The 16108-nt window shown below is 46.6% G+C and overlaps 1 protein-coding gene across 1 annotated transcript in view; it reads left to right on the top strand.

The window, feature by feature from the left end:
- Nucleotides 1-15504, top strand: part of camkmt (calmodulin-lysine N-methyltransferase) — a 93390-nt gene extending 77886 nt beyond the window's left edge. Inside the window, exons 9-11 of the mRNA XM_018766076.2 lie at nucleotides 6542-6605; nucleotides 9122-9253; nucleotides 14916-15504. Coding sequence (XP_018621592.1) covers nucleotides 6542-6605; nucleotides 9122-9253; nucleotides 14916-15011 — 292 coding nt within the window. The 3' untranslated portion in view covers nucleotides 15012-15504. The remainder of the gene's footprint in view (nucleotides 1-6541; nucleotides 6606-9121; nucleotides 9254-14915) is intronic.
- The last annotated feature ends 604 nt before the right edge of the window (nucleotides 15505-16108 follow it).

Genomic DNA, 16108 nt, shown 5'->3' with positions numbered 1-16108 from the left:
GTGATTGGTTTCCATTCCTTATGTCCATTTGCCTCACCGGTTCCTCGCTGGGAGTCTCCCTGAAGTGAACATTATTTCGCTCTTTCCAGCCGCTCATCTCAAACACAAGCCAACTGTGGTTGATCTTGATTAAAAGATAGAAAATGCAAGCTGAGCCGGAGGAGGTGTGTGGGGTTTTATTTCATGTGTTTGTGGCCTCGGTTCTCCTTTCTTAAGTAAAGGTCTGTGAATGGATTATATTATACATTATAATGTCTTTCAGAGGCTCCCATTCTGAGGGGCGTGCAATGCATGCAAGTTCACATCTTTTACTCACTGTTTGCCAAGCATAGAGTGGAACTGTTTTGATGAGGTTACGGTACGATTTAAAAGTATTGTAACTGCTTCAGTCCCGGCATTTTATCCTTCAGGTTCAGGTCTGGAACTCTGAATTTGGATGACCAATGGAAACGTCCCTAGAGTTCTGAGCGCAGTGGACCAGATTAGTGTCCCGTTGCTCGGTTCTGATCCTCAAGAACTGGGTACAGCATTACCAGACATGTTCATGTTCCTGCTGATGGTAGCTGGCCTGTGTTAGAATGTGTCATTGCTGCTGAGATTAACAAAACCCTGCGGATGTGACAACGTCAGCGAATAGAGCAAAAAAATGCCATGCCAGTGGCAGAAGGTTTGAAGTTCAGTTTTTTCTTCATTAAAAACAGACTTTTAGATGCCACACCAAGATTTGCAGGTTTACAGGTAAGTCAAAACACTGAAGGATGTGGCCGAAGTGGATGGAAGTGCAGTAAAGTAGTCGTCGGGGTGCAGCTGTAAGGTTTGTGGAGGCCGTTGCCTCCTCCGCAGTGAGGGCGACATCATGGCTGGCTAAGGAGTGCGATCGTCTTGAGATTAGTGAGGCATCGTGGCAGCGATCGTCGCTGAAAAGGTCAACAAGCACACTCTTTGCGTTAATTACGGGCTCTCAGGGTGGCCAGCAGCAGCAGCCCGGTGTTTTGTCTTGTCGCCAAGCGCAACAGGGCCTGAGAGAGAGAAGACAGAGAGAGGAGAGGAGAGGAAAGGGCCCACATCTGGCCCAGAGACAATGAGGTGCTGCTTACTCGTTTTTACCACCGCAGAGCTAGTGGGAGAGATTGCAAGAAAGAGGGAGAGAGAGAGCGAAAGCGAAAAACTGAGAGCGCATGGCGAAGAGGAGTGATCAGAAATTCCAAATACCAGAGACGGAGATGGAGTCCTTAAAAAAGACTAATATAAAAAGAGATTAATATCAATACACCGATAAGAATAAGAATCACTGCTGAAAAACACTAAACCCGCTGAGATGCCACTCCTGACAGTGACTTGTATCTGGATTTGAAATTGACTGGGAGGCAAACTGGAGGACCAGCTTTTGAACTGTAGTCAGTTTGATTAGTGAGTTTTTAAATCTCTTTTAACTTGACTGACTTTGTGTGATTTAAGTAAAAATTAAAAAGATGGATGCATGCATTATGGCTATGCCGTCCCCATTTTAGTGTATAGAAGTACAGTAAATAGACTGTAATCCATTATCATAAATACATTAAGGTGTCAAGGCATCTGCAGCAGATGATTATTTGATCACGTAAAGTGTCTCTTACAGGGCTTACTCTTCCTCTTAGCTGATGAAGAGAGATCAGCGTGAAGAATGGAGTAATGCAGCCCTGTCAGTGATGTTCAGGAAGCAGGAATGCAACTGTCCATATAGTTGTGCCCTGCACTGGAAAGAAGACCCTTTCCACCCACTTTTCACTGTCTCGTAGAGATCAGCCCAGCAAACCCAGCTGTCCGATGCCACTTTTTTGTATATATGGTTGTCAGGTCAGGAAACTTCAGCTCAGCGGCATATAACTTGATTTCTTACACTGATATTTTCACGTGAACGTCTGCTGTTCTCAGCTCCTATTCACTGTGACTTTGTAAAATTCTGCACGAAACTCAAGTGCAGAGGCTTACAACAGCAGCCACTTTTTAACATTATCATTATTTAGAGCAGTTGTTTGAGACCAAACCATGTTCAGCTGAACTCTTAACCTTCAGATTAGCATAGATACGTGTTTAAATAATCAAATTTTTTCTTAATCTTTACCCAGAACAGATAGATTTTTAATGACACCAATGTGCTGATGGAGTAAAATACTCCTCGGGACACACCAGCGATCTGCTGTATAAAGGATGTAGTGACCCTTCTGAGACCTTCCCCATCAACTACTGTATTCCAGCCCGCTTCTCAGTCGGACAAAGCAGGAGCACCGAACACCACCCAGAGTGGTGCAACTGTGGTTGTGCTGGTGTTCGTAAGGTAAGCTGGGTAACGGCAGGAAGACAGATAGCCGTGGCTCTGCTCTCTGTTAAATGGAGCCCCTCCGCAGCGCAGCGGGCCATTGTGCTGGCTGCCGGCCGACACCAGGCTGGGATTCCAACAGAGTGGGTACACTGGGAGTCCGTCTGCCTGGCTCGGCCCCTGCTTGGCACGTCTGCCCCCTCCCACCCCCACCCCCTTGCCATCCGTGTGTCGGTGTGGAGATAAAGCCCTTCGTGTGTAGGGAACCAGCCAGCTGTGTGCGATGGTTTCTCTGCGTTTCTGCTGAAGATGCCAGCGAAGCAGCTTTCCTGCAAACACAGGGCGTGTGTGCGTTCTCTGACTGAAACGGCAGCCATCACCATTCTCATCCAGGGGGCGAGCCGTAATGTGTCAGGTGTCAATGTCTCAGACAGTGCCGTGGCCTCTGTAGAGACTCGGACTGCAACGTGTAACCTTGTACACGGATGATAACAATGGGCAAGGCGCGCGCTCACATTCAGCTCAGTCTGCTTTGCATTATGCCTGCGCTGCTCTGTAATTGTTTATTTACTATTTTGCATTGACCTGCTTTGTCCTTCTCTCTGGTTTGTTAGAATGACAGGTGGGATGCATGTGACGGCTTATTTTTAGAAATCCTTTTCATTTCACAAAAAGCATTACATCAGCAGCGGAGACAGAAGAATTAGTGATATGCAATAAACAAAAAAAACAACAAAAAAAAAAAACAAAGCAATGTGAAGCTGGGGTGGGGGGCTGAAAACAAAGCGTGGCCCAAAAAAGGAAGGTATTATTTTCTAATCGTCAATAACGTCAATCATCTGATTAGAATAAGCAGCTAAGCAACACCATATGATTTCAGCAAGTAATTTAGTAAATGCCTTCCTCGTCCAGAGTTCGAATGGATACTTCAGGTTTCATTGCACAGATGAAGTTAATGCTGGTGGGATTAGACCAGATTAAGTATGGAAGTCAGGTCAGAATGGTAGGCATCAGATTGGGGGCCCCCTGAGTGCTCTCTCTGGACTGCATGGACCGCCCCAAGATTACTGGGTGGTGGCCTAAGGTTCTGCCAAGTAAATTAGTTGGCAGCCTTTGTTGCGCTGACGTTCTTACCGTGTCATCCTATTTTGTGCTTGAGGGATAAGTGAGGGGAGACCACATAAGTAGGTTTTGGTTAATACACTTTTGTAATGGACTATCCTGACTATTTAAAACGGTTTATGTTGCTTTTTTAGACAACATGACACGTATTCCTTCCCATCAGCATTGGTTTTGTGAAGGACTCTAGCCATTTATCAATGGACTGTTAATAGCAATTATTTTTAAGGAGAGGGGTTGGGAGTAGGGGTTATGAACACCACAGATGACCCAGTGTCTTGAAACTGAGCTTCTAGGATGGAAGAATTCTGGAACCTTGAAGGGCAGCAACTTGGGGGGCAGTGTAAACATGGCCAGTATGCAAACACTGGTAGGGCAGGAGGGGGAAGTGACAGACAGCCCTGGGAGGGGGCATCTGGGACAAGGAGGGGCTCTTATCCCTCCAGGGGAAGGGACTGCATGACTGGTAGGGTGGGCGTCACACTCCCCACAATCCAACCTTCATTGTTCCAACTTGACCTTTCCCTCCCAAAACAGGGAAGTTCACCAGATAATGAAATTGATTGAAGGTCAGGGGTTGCGACCTGAACACATGTAAAGGGGTCATTTCTAAATTTATCATCATCTTGTACCTGTCCTGCACAATAGAATGCAAGCTTGGTTATTATTAACCCACCCCAAAAATGTTTCTCGTACCTTTTCGGTTTAATGACACAGAAGCTGTTTTTTTTTTTTTTTCTATCACTATTCATTCATATGTAATGGTTTTTCAGTGCTCTTTTAGTTTGTTAGCATGATTTTCCCGGTTTATTATGCAAGTCTTATGGATTTATTTAATTCCTATTGGCTTCTTATTGTATTTTTGATAAATAAAATCAGTTGTGGATTGTAATTTAATGACAAGCAGATGCCAAGCATGGGCTAAGGCAGACAGATCCAGACTCACTGGATTTGACTGTATTGGCCAGTTTACTGTTTGATTTACAATTAAGAAATTGCTTTCTGTAGAGCCAGTCTCTGCAAATCTTGAAGCTGAGTTTGCATGGTTAGCTCTAGGGACGGAGCTCATTTTTCTTCTGTTCTTCCATTAAAAAGACGCTCGTTGACAGCCAGAATCGCTGAGAGGAAGGCCTGCTATCTGCACATCTTTAAACTTCCATGAGAATGAGGAACCTTTTAAAGAGTCTGTTTTTAATCCACACCCTTACAGTGTAGGATACACACTGAGGTCTTCAGATCTGGTGTGAATTACGTGTGACTCTGACCTTTGGGCTGCACATATGCCTGGTGTTATAAACTGTGAAGTAGAACTTTTGCTCCAGTACTGAGCCATTCCCATGCCCCACCAGCTTTACTGTGAATACGGTCATTAGGGACAGATACGTACCTGTGGCAGGTGAGAATGACACTTGCTGTTAACCATTCCATGCTCACTTCCTGTCACCAGGGCAGATTTAGCATATGGAAGGTCATTGACTAACATGATTGGGAAACCCTCCCCCCTTCAGGATTCCAGCTCCCTGAGCCAGGGGGAGATTTGGATTATGCAGATCTGGGCCCTGGAAGCTTGTATTGTTTCATTTAATAAAATTACTTGTGAACTAATTTATTATAATATTGAGATATTAAGACAGTCCAGGGCTCAGTGACATTAATCTGAATGACACCAGAGGGCATCTTCAGTGGTGGGCATTTCTCAGATTACACATATCCACTGTGCTCTTTTATGTGATGCATGATTTCAAACATATTTTCAAAGTGATTGTGACAGTGGGGTTGAACATGTCAGGAAGTTGGGGTCACATGGGATTATTTATCCAGCTCACCACACCTCCGCATCCAGTGCCTGACCCCCCGGCCTTACCTAGTCTCCAGTATCGTGCCCACTGCGTAACCCCTCCGTGGACACAGTGCAGCCTTAAGGGTAACCATACAGCGCCTCCATGGCAAGAATATAGTAAGCAACCCCGTGCATGCCCTGCTACATGTATATGTGTGCATGCATGATTTGCAACTACACACACATACTGCAATGTGTACTATTTCTGAATATTTTAGAATGCCATAATTGGTCTACTTTTAAGTCTCAGAACTCCCTCAAAATAGATGTTAGTGCTCTTTTACTATAGAAAATTTTTAAATACAGAAATTTACAAAAATAAATGAAATGAAAATGCATTTCGAAAAAATTCAGCGATTTGACATTGGCAATCGTCCCTTGCTACTGAAATGTGTTATCTGTTAAACAAGTCAGTGATTTGTATGTATAACATGTTGGCAGCCATCGCTCTGAGCTGTCCCTTAAGGTCTCACTCCCACTAAGCATTATTTAAATAGCAATAAGGCATCTCGGTGGGGAGGACACGCACAGCATGGCAGACAAAAGAACGTGAAAATTTCCTGCGCTACAGTTGACATTTAAAGCATACATATATAATGTATACGTACAACAAGAGTAACCCTGTGACAGCCCTCCATGCGAGTGTCCTACGGGTTGGCAAACACACCACGTGTTCTTGTAAGTCAGGAGACACAATAGCCACCTCTGACACATTCACGCGAAATCACGGAAGTATTTTTAATATATATAATAAATGAAGTGATTAAATGCTTAGTTTACTATACATATGCCACATTCTCACCTACATTTGTGTCCTAAGATGATATCTGAAGACCACACGTCACGTACCGAGAGTTTGCGCCATGTTGTACGCCAAGCATTTTTAAATCTAGTATTGCATTATGGGTATTTATTTCTCTAAGTTCACCCATGTGTGCATGTCTGACTGTATAGTATGTTTTGACCGGCAAGAGCATGTAAAATTCACAGGGTTCATAGGTATCTGCCGGGCCAGCCCTCTGCAACAGGAACAGCCGATGCGCTTGGAATAAACACGAGGCAAACAATGTGGTCAGCAGCGAAGAGGGTGGCAGACCATTAAAAAAAAAAAAAAGCATCTTACCCATGCAAATTGTTTTTTCTTTTTTTTTTTTGCGGTTTTATTTGTAAACAAAAGAAAATAGCCTCCTGATTTATCTGCGGTCTCTATCGTTCGGAATGAATTCTAATCTCTGCTGTCCCCCTCCGTCTGTCCCTCCCTCTCTCTTTCTTTCTCATGTTAGCCTGTTCCTGGACCGGTACAGAGCCAGTCTGGTTGATGCAATAAGGAGATTACTTCGGCCTGGCGTAAGTGTGTTTCAATTCTCTTTAAAGCACTGGACTCACAGTAATTAGTCTGCACACAATGATTGAGACAGTAATGGAATGGCAGGATTAATATCATGTAATACTTTAATACTTATTATGTGCAACTTGAATTGGGTCTTCTAATCTATCTGATGCTTTTCGTAATCATAAAGCAAGGAACTTCTTATATTTGGCCCTGCGATAAGACTCGCTACTGCAAGAGGCAAAGCAAATGAAAAGGCTTCCGAGATGGTATGAGATTACTATTTATCTCCAGGGGTTTTCAAGTATTCGCTTTGATATAAAAAAAAATGTCTTTATATTAAAAAAGAAAGAGGGCTACAGTTCTGAGTATTGGCTGTCTGGGGTCCTGTCATTTGTAATCCACTCAGAGGACTGACTTCCTGGTCTCAGAACTTGCCATTAGTCAACCTCTCTCCCTCCATCTCCCCATATCCCTACCACCACCCCCCCCCCCCCCCCCCCCCTTCTTTTTTTGCGTCTTCCCGTCTCTCTACTGCTAGGATCGCTTTGCTCCTCACTACTTTCACAAGAGAAAAGTGTCCAGAAGGGACCAGCCCCACCCACCCCCTCCCCCAAAAGTAATAGATCCAGTGCTGTAATACAAGTCATATCGCATGCATACTTTTCATAACCCTCTTTCATTCAGGTTGTATCATCCTCTGACCTTTATAAATGGTCCAGAGATTATCTGATGCTCTGACTCCATGTGCACCACTGTACACATCAGTATTACACGTAATACTTGTGTTGAAATCATTGAGGTCATAGTGAAATTCTTGAATCAGTATCAAAATTATAATTTTTCTGAGCTCCATCGATAGAAACTGTTAATAAAATTTGTCAAATGTGACTTTTTTTTTAGAATATTAACTTTGTTGTGGTTTATATGTTGAGGTAGTTAAGCTCGTCAATTGGACAACAGCGGGTCCCTCTCGGCAGGGTCCTCTGGCCCAATGGTTCGGTGAACCCAGACTGGGCCTGGATCTCTAATGGAACTGCTGGTCATAACAGTGATGTTACGCATATTAGAGATTTTTAACAGCTGTTGTGCATCACTTTGTCTGACACCACTCAGCTTTAATATGAGCTAACCAGGGCTGACCAGACTGACAAAGAAAACAATTAAATTTCATTGTCTAATTGCTCTAATTCATTAGAAACGGACATGTACCCTCCAGGCTGCACATATTTCATCGTTAGCTGCTGATTAGTCTTTTTTTGTAGAAAACAACACAAAATAATTAACTAAAACAGCTGTCGAAATGTTTTTTTATTATTATTATTTTGTTTGTGTTGTTTGTCTCACATCCCTCCATTTAATTAAAACAATAATATGATCAAAATATCAAATAATAATATTTAAAGCCGAAGGATTTCAAAGAAACTTTGAACCTCTGCCTAATCCTCTTAGCGTCCAACTGGCTGCACCGGTTGTTCTCTAAAGTGTGGATGTGTTTCCAGCCATAGATTGGATTACGTGAGCTTTAATCTTTTTGTTTATTATCTAATATAATACCTGGGTAAAGTAAAATAGAGTGGGGGAAAAAAACTGTCTGGCCCCTCATTGGATTGTGACCTCAAATTCAGTCCTGGTCAGTGGATTACAGTCAACTTGGTGGGTGGACGATGTTACACTTCAGCATAGAACTTCAGCCTCATGCCAGGTGGGCCTCACTGCAACCATGCTAAGTTGGGTCATTTGTGTCAGTGCTTCTTAGTTCTCTTAATTAAGGATTTCTGCCAAGGAGTGGCCTTCCCGTTTAAAGGATATTGATGTACCGCAGCACCGATTTATCAATGTGGTCAACACAAACACGAAGGGTGACATTCGAGTCAAAATGCATACGTTGCCATCGGTAACATTGTTTTCAGAGGGTCCACATGGCGAACACAGCCTCATCCAAGCAGTCATTCTGTGGTTTGACACCCAGATGTTCTACGCCAATGTGCCACTTTGCTTTATGTTGCTGTCACGCAGCACGAGTTGTCCGCAAGCTAATCACCGTGCGTCTGAGTCATAGCAGATCGCCGCATCAGACAATTGTGGTATAAAGGAGCGCTTTTTTATTTTTATTTCATTTAATGTTTAACATCTTTATCTTGCAGCGCGTCTTACACTGGGCTGATGCTGGAGATAAAATAAGCAAGAACTGGCTCCTGCAAAACAAGAAAAGAAATCACTTTTCAAACTCGCATGGGCAATTTGGACTTTACTGGAGTATAATCTCATGTAAAATCCATTCATGTACAAAATAGGTGTTGCTGTAAAATATTGTGTTATTTTAGATGAAATGTAATCAGTTGTAAAGCTAGCAGAGTGAATAGGCATAACAACATTTAACGCGATGCGAGGACAGTCACTGTTTTTAATAAACTCACTGGCTCAATGGATTTGATTGATAACACGTTTGTACTGCGGAGAGGCTGGCGTGGATGTGCGGTGGCCCAGCGGTCTTATGCCGGAGTGTGTCCTCTCTCTCGTTCTTCCCCAGGGGACGGCTCTGGTGTTTGCCCCTCTTCGAGGCAACACCCTGCGAGAGTTCTGTGACCTGGCGGAGAGGGCCGGCTTGACCATGTGCAGATACCACAATTATGATGAGCACATTTGGAAGCTCCATCTGAAGGTGAGCACTGAGTCTCAGGTCCTGCAGTTTGAGCTGTGGGGGTGAGGGGCAGTCAGATGCCCTCGTTAGTTTCGCCCCTTTACCCCCCCCCCCATTAAAAACACATGTACTTCTACTATACCAACCATCCCCTTTAGTATGCTTTATGAGACCTTTCTCGGCGACCCCCGCGTGAGTCCCCTGCTCTTCATTAATCATGCTGTTGAGTGGATTACCTACCTCTAATCTTTGAGACACATATTATTGAAGTACTTCTGTCCTTGCCCACCCCCTTCCTCACCACTCTACGCTGTGCTAAAGCTGCCAAGCACATGACGTCTAACATTTAACACGAAGTGGACGTGCCTGTGCAACATTCTCACCCACAGAGGGGTCCTCGTGAGCCGTGCACTGTTTAAAAAACAAAAAAAAAAAACACTGGCACCCAGGTGTTTTCTGGAGGACGTATGTGGTAAAGGGTGTGCGGTCGCAGACTTATTCTTGTCTCTGTATTCAGCTCCTCTTCACACAGCACTGGGTTTAGCCTTCCAGCCTAGCGCACACCCAACCCTTTCCCCCAGATGCCATTTATTGCGGGGGGAATACTAGCTGACTTGTTCTTTGTCGTTCGGGGCTGCTGTGTCCATGAACAGGCAGTCTGAGCGGCCACTTGGGTGTGGCCACATCCAGCTGGTTAACGGCGGCGTCCAGGTGCCACAGTGGCTTCTGGGAGGACTCATTACACAGCCTGGGCCCATCGGAGCTCCACGGAGCCCAGGCGGGTGGCAAATGGCCCTGCCAGCAGGGTCCTGCTCCTCTCCCCCCAGTGCCACTGCAGCTATTCCAGCTCTGCTGCCTTTTCAGTTCCATGCCGGGGCCTTTTCAGAGGCCACTCGACGGGGCAGCGAGGGCAGCCCCGGACTCTCTCCACTGACCCGTCGCCATGGTTGCACGGAAGAGTCGCTGAGGTGCAATTCAGAGGCATGGGGCTGTAGGGGGGTTGTGGGAGCAGGAAAGGGGGGTGGCTGCTAGATTTGGACCTGCTGACTTTCTGGACACTCGCCCAGATCTCCACAGAACATGCTGCATTGTGGGCGGAGTCAGGCATTGGCAAACAGGTGTGTTTCAGTTGAGAGGGGCTGTAAACAGGTGTGCACGCCCCAAGTGCTCTGGTTACCAAGAGCAACCGTACGCACAATCAATGAGTCTTCTTTTCAAGAGGCTCTCAAATACACTCGGTCACAGAGTCTAATAATTTGTAGAATTAACAGATTTTGCAGCATGTTTAATTTTATTGTCATTGAACCCACTCATAGAGGAAGAACTGGCCAATGTAGGCTGCGTTATTGGAGTTTTGCAAGGTGATGCGACAGCCTCAGCCGCCTGTGGTCGTTAATGTAAATGCTGGACATGGCAGCTTTCTTTTTTGACCTTGATGGAACCCGAGGCTCATTATCTCCACAGAACCCTGTGTACCCTAGTCCGTCAGGCTGGCATTTTACACAAAACAATGCCGCTGCACACTCAGAGAAGCATAAGTATCAATGTGAACACTGTTCTGGAAGGAGTTTAGGTTCTCAAGGTCCCTTTACCTCAGTGGGGAGTTCCAATCCAGACCAATCTGTCAGGGGTGATGTCCTGGAGGGAGGGCGACGCCTCAAAATATGGCCTGATATGGCACACCCCCAGGGCAGTGGCAGAATAAAGAGCAGAATGAATAGAGGGTGATGATGATGATGATGATGATGTTTAGGCCCTGGTTCATGGAACCAAAGGGTCAAGCCTGTCATGGTCACCCACGGAGCGAAGACTTCTTTCTTCCTCTCACCAGGCTTTCAGGGCCGTGGGTGGGGACACAATGACACGACACTGGATACCTGCAGCTCAGCACAGACATTTAGCGCCACTTGTACAATAAAGTGCCACTTAGAGGCCATTAGAGGCCCAGATTAGCCAACCGGGTCAAATTTCAGGCCCCAATTAGAGACTCGTTCCCAGGTGTGTTATCCAGGTGGGTTTTTGCCTCCACCCAAGGTCAGCTCACAGGGTGCTAACATGGACAATAGCCACGCCTTCCTGTTGCCACATGCTTAATGATCTTGCCGTCTTCATGTGAATCGATTGGGTCTTTTGTGTATGTCAATGAGCAGAACATAGTCGCAGGAAACACGCTGATTGCGCACGCACGCACGCACGCACGCACACACACACACACACACTCACTCACATGCGCTCACGCTCTCCCCCCCCATGCCCTTTGTGTGCCTTCGATGGACCTGAAGTCTGTCAGAGCCTTTGTTTGCAATGGACCACCTACAGTGTCTCTCTGCACAGGCGGATAATCATGTCCTCAGCGCTGGGGAGGGGTGGGAGCTGGGGGGGGGGGTGCCTGAGTCAAGTGTCTGTCTGCCTGCGTGAGATTCAGCGGAGGTGTGCTGGGTAGCGGGGGAGTAGGGTAGGTGCAGGAAGAAGATTCACTCTGCAGTTCTATACTGCTACACCTTACTTTATCCCAGCGTACACGTATTTAATTTGCAAACACATACTTTTTCTCTCTCTCTCTCTCTCTCTCTCTCTCTCTCTCTCTCTCTCTCTCTCTCTCTCTCTCTCTCACACACACACACACACACACACCCCTTATCTCTCAATCAATCAAACACATACACACATTAACACGGACCTGTGGTGATTTGTTCACACACAACGTGCGTCTTTTCTCTCTGTCTTGCCTAACACACAGGTTACGTCGTCTTGTCTTTACATTAACTCCATGTTTAATGCGTCCTCAGATGCATCCCATTGAACCTCAAAAACATTTTAACTATAAACTTTTTAAAACTCACTGAGGTTTAAAAAAAAGTATGTTGTACAAAAGGTACCGATGCCATTTTAGGCTTATTATCCTTGTGGGAAGAGTTTTAAAAGAAAGTGCCCTCGAGGTGTAGGAAAAGAAACACACACATACCTTTTTCTGATTGTGTATCTTGGTCATGGAGGTGAAGGGGTCCCTCCGGGAATCAGAGAGCGAAGGCAAACTTGAAATGGGCTCAGAATATCGAGGGCAGATTAATTCGTCCCTCTTATCTTTGTCCGAACACCCCTCTCCCAGGATTTGCGACTGGACGGCTCTATGCTGGAGCGTAGGTCTGGAACCCTGACCCAGCTGGTGCGGCGGCCTTGCTGAGATTCTCGCTATGGTGCTGTGGGAGCGGAGCAGTGCGTGTTAGAAACCTGCTCGTGACCACATTTAGGAACATTTCAGGTCCCTCGTACGTATGAACAGCGGGTGTGCTGGGGAGCGTCTCGGGAAAGATTGTGCAGGGGCTGCGTTCCGGGAGCGGCGAGGTTTTGTGTGCGGAGACGCAAAGCGTCCTGCGAGGAAAAAGAGATGGAAAACTGCAGGCGCAAAGGAAGATGGGGCAGTGGTCCGGTTCCGCCTGCAGTTTGATAACCTGGGTGGTCCCAGAGGGGCTGGCATCGGAGTAAGGTGCACGGAGCACCCCCATTGGATGGCGACATGGAGAAGGGGATGTGAGAAGATAGAGTAGGGCAGGGGGTAAATGTTAGCGGGTGGGGGGTGCGGGGCCCAAAGCAGCAGGACTGCTGGCAGATACAGGCCCCTGATGTCCCAGAGCTTACCTCCTCTCTCCTCACACACACACACACACACACACACACACACACACACACACACCACCCCATTCCCTATTCTCCGCAGGATGAGCTTCTCGGCACAAGCTTGGAGAGATGCAGATTTTTTTTTTTTTCTCCAAGTCGGCATGTTATCCTCTTATCCCCACTGTTCTGGAATAGAGCGGAACCAGCTGGAGAACTGTAAGAAGCCTGATAATGTAGCTATTTTCTGCCGGCCCATCTTAATCTTGTTACACAAATGGTTGTGAAGAGAGTCATGAATTTTAATTTTGCCCCTACGCATTAACCCCTTTGTGTCCACCCCTATCCCAGCTGCCCCGGCCCTCCCTCCCCTCCCTCCCTCCATCTCAGCGCTCCAGACTCATCCTCCTCTCCCTCTCTCAGGAGCTCCATTCCTCCTTTGAAGACGGAGCTCCGCACGAAAATGGGAAAGTGGCAATAAAGCAAATGACTTACATGTTGGCGGCGCTGCGATTAAAAGTAATACCGATTTACCCAGCCACCCATGAAGCTGATTAGCTGCCTGTGATCAGGAGGAACAGCTTTGCTTGTTAAACTTTTCACCTCTGCGAGCTCGCCGGGTTTGCTTTCTGCCCTGAGATTTGAATGTGAATGTGGCAGGCCCATGGTGGGCTTAGTGTTGGGCCGCTGGGCCTTCGATTACGCAGGTTGCAGGTTCAACCACCGCCCGGCGCTCCGAGGGGTGCGCGGGGAGATAACATGCATGACGGTTGTGCTGGGGGGGGGGGGGGTAGGGGGTGGTCTTATCTGTTCTTTCATAAGAAGAGGTGGGACGTGGGGGTGGAATTGAAAAATTGCTCTGTGTTATTTTATTAGCCTGGCTTGTTGCCCTGTTGGACAGCGGTAAGCAGGATGCTGCGGCGCCGGCTCAGGGTGGGCACCGCGCGCCGTGTTACCGCAGAATCCATCTTCCGTTACGCCGGGACCATGCTGACACTCGGAGCCACTGCAAGGTCTATATAAGGGAGATACAGTATTACTTGAGATATTGCAACGGCGCTGACGTGGTTTAATTTTGAAATGCCATTCATTCTCTGATTAAACAAATGTCACACTTAGTTTTCCCCCCAGTTTTCAGGGTTTCCGCATAATCATAATTTTGCCAGTAGTGCTTGCATATACTTGTTTTCATGACTCTGTTTCTTCCCCTCATTTTCCCCTGTTTTAAGACTAATACATTACGAGCACGACTGTAAGTTGGTTGTTTTTCTCCTTTGTCCCTCAGGTGATTTTCATAAACGGCTTTGGCGCTTTGCACAAACTCGCTTACCTAAGTTGTAACTGGTGCTTTGGGCCTCCTCACTGAGCTGATTGGCTGGGGGAGGGGTGGCGGGCATGTGGGGGGGGACTGGCGTCCAAGGAGCCACGTGCCACCTCAGATGTGGGCCGATGTGCACAAACTTAGAGGACATAGAGGAGCCATGCACTCTGTGGCACAATAATAACACCCCCCGTTTCGATAAGTTGTATAACAGCGTTCTGCCATTGTGTGGGGCATTAGGAATTAGTGTTTTTTTCCAGAGGTTGCACAATGTTGTATCTGCATTTTGGTTTATTCTCTGTCTGCATCCGGCCCATGAATCCTTTTGGGGTAGCTGGGTTCATCTGGTGTCCCTGCCCTCTACTGTGCACCTTAGCCTAGAGCAGAACTGTATGAAAGTCCAAAGTGTTCAACTGCAGGGGGGGCTGTTGTGACAAATGCCCCAGAATAAAGACTCCGACGCCTGTAAGCCGTCACTCACTGGAAATCGGTGATTCCACATTCGTGATTTTCTATACTCGAGTTCATTTGCTTTATTTAGCTAAATAAAGTGGCAAATTACAGTATACAGTTTACCCACAGACTGCGGGGGAGCCCTGAAATTTTAATTTTTCAGCAGACGTCTTTCTCTGCCCTCCAGTTAGTGCACTACCTGTCCGAGGACGTGTTGGATGACCTCTCACCCCGGGTCTCTGCCTTGAGCCCAGGTCCCATGAACTTTTATGCCTTATTCTCGGTGTGTTGCAGATGCAGAGCGGAAGGAAGGAAACCTACGACGAGAACATCCATTACCCGCTGCTGGTCACCCTGACTCGGCCCCCTGGCCCGGCCCACCTCCTCTGAGACCACAGGGTGCTCCTTATTCGTCTGCCAAACTGCCTACTCTGGCACAACTCCTCCGATCCCTTGTCCCACCATTCCTACAGACCAACGTCTGCCACTGTGCCCCTCTCCTCCTTGCAAAACCCGTGTGTGCCAGGGTTTTCGATCACTGTTTTATCAAAATACACGTGTTATTGTTTAATTTTTTGTTACACAAGGTAGAACACGTACTCTTTTCTCTCATGTTCACCGTGTTTGACTGTGGATAAAGTAAGTTAGTAGGGTTCGTTTTTTACGGTTACACTAATTGTTGAAGCCCCACCGTGTACGGCTGCCCTCACATACAGAGCAGGGCCCTGTTACAGTGTAATAAAATGTGCAATGTGCAAAACGTTCAAGTGGACGACGACTCGCCGACAGCTGTGCTCGAACGGGAGAGGACTACCCCTGAGGGACCAAAACACCAGGCGTGTCCTCGTACCCGAGTCCAGATGATCCGAACCCCCCCCCCCCCCCCCCCGCATTATTCCCCTCGCAAAACCAAAAGACCTCTGCCACTGTTCCCACCGAGACGTGTTTACAATGTCGTGGAGACTACATTTTGACGTTTGTCCTCCGTTGAACCCTGTGCTTTTTTGCTTTTCCAGCTACACTGTGTATAACAGAGCGACCTTTTGTTATTCTCGCAGAGCGCATCAGGTGGTTTCAATGACTGTGAATTAAACGCTTTAATTGAATTATTACACCTGTCTCCAGAAAGTGCCTTTAAAACCTCATTTTATTTATTCGTTTGGCCGATGCCAGCTTACAGATACTGGAACTCTAGCTTTAAACTACTTCAGTTTATCCATTTCTCTCGCTTTTATATACGTGATATTTTTTCTTTAACCCATGGTCCAGATGACATCAGATTTTGTTTAATATAGTTGTGTGCCATTTGTGGTGTGCTTTTACAAATTGTTGAGTGCAGTACTACATGTATCTGAGAGTAAGACCCAGAGAACATCTGACCCCACAGGTTTGCGGTGAGTATTTTTTTAGAAGTGTGCAAGGCAGCAAACGGCCGCGCTGCCGGCTGTGATGTCGGCCCAAGTTGAGCGTATAAGTTTCTTGCGCTC

Source organism: Scleropages formosus, chromosome 8, assembly GCF_900964775.1.
Source record: "Scleropages formosus chromosome 8, fSclFor1.1, whole genome shotgun sequence".
NCBI classification, from domain to species: Eukaryota; Metazoa; Chordata; class Actinopteri; order Osteoglossiformes; family Osteoglossidae; genus Scleropages; species Scleropages formosus.
This window is presented reverse-complemented; position numbering and strand designations above follow the sequence as displayed.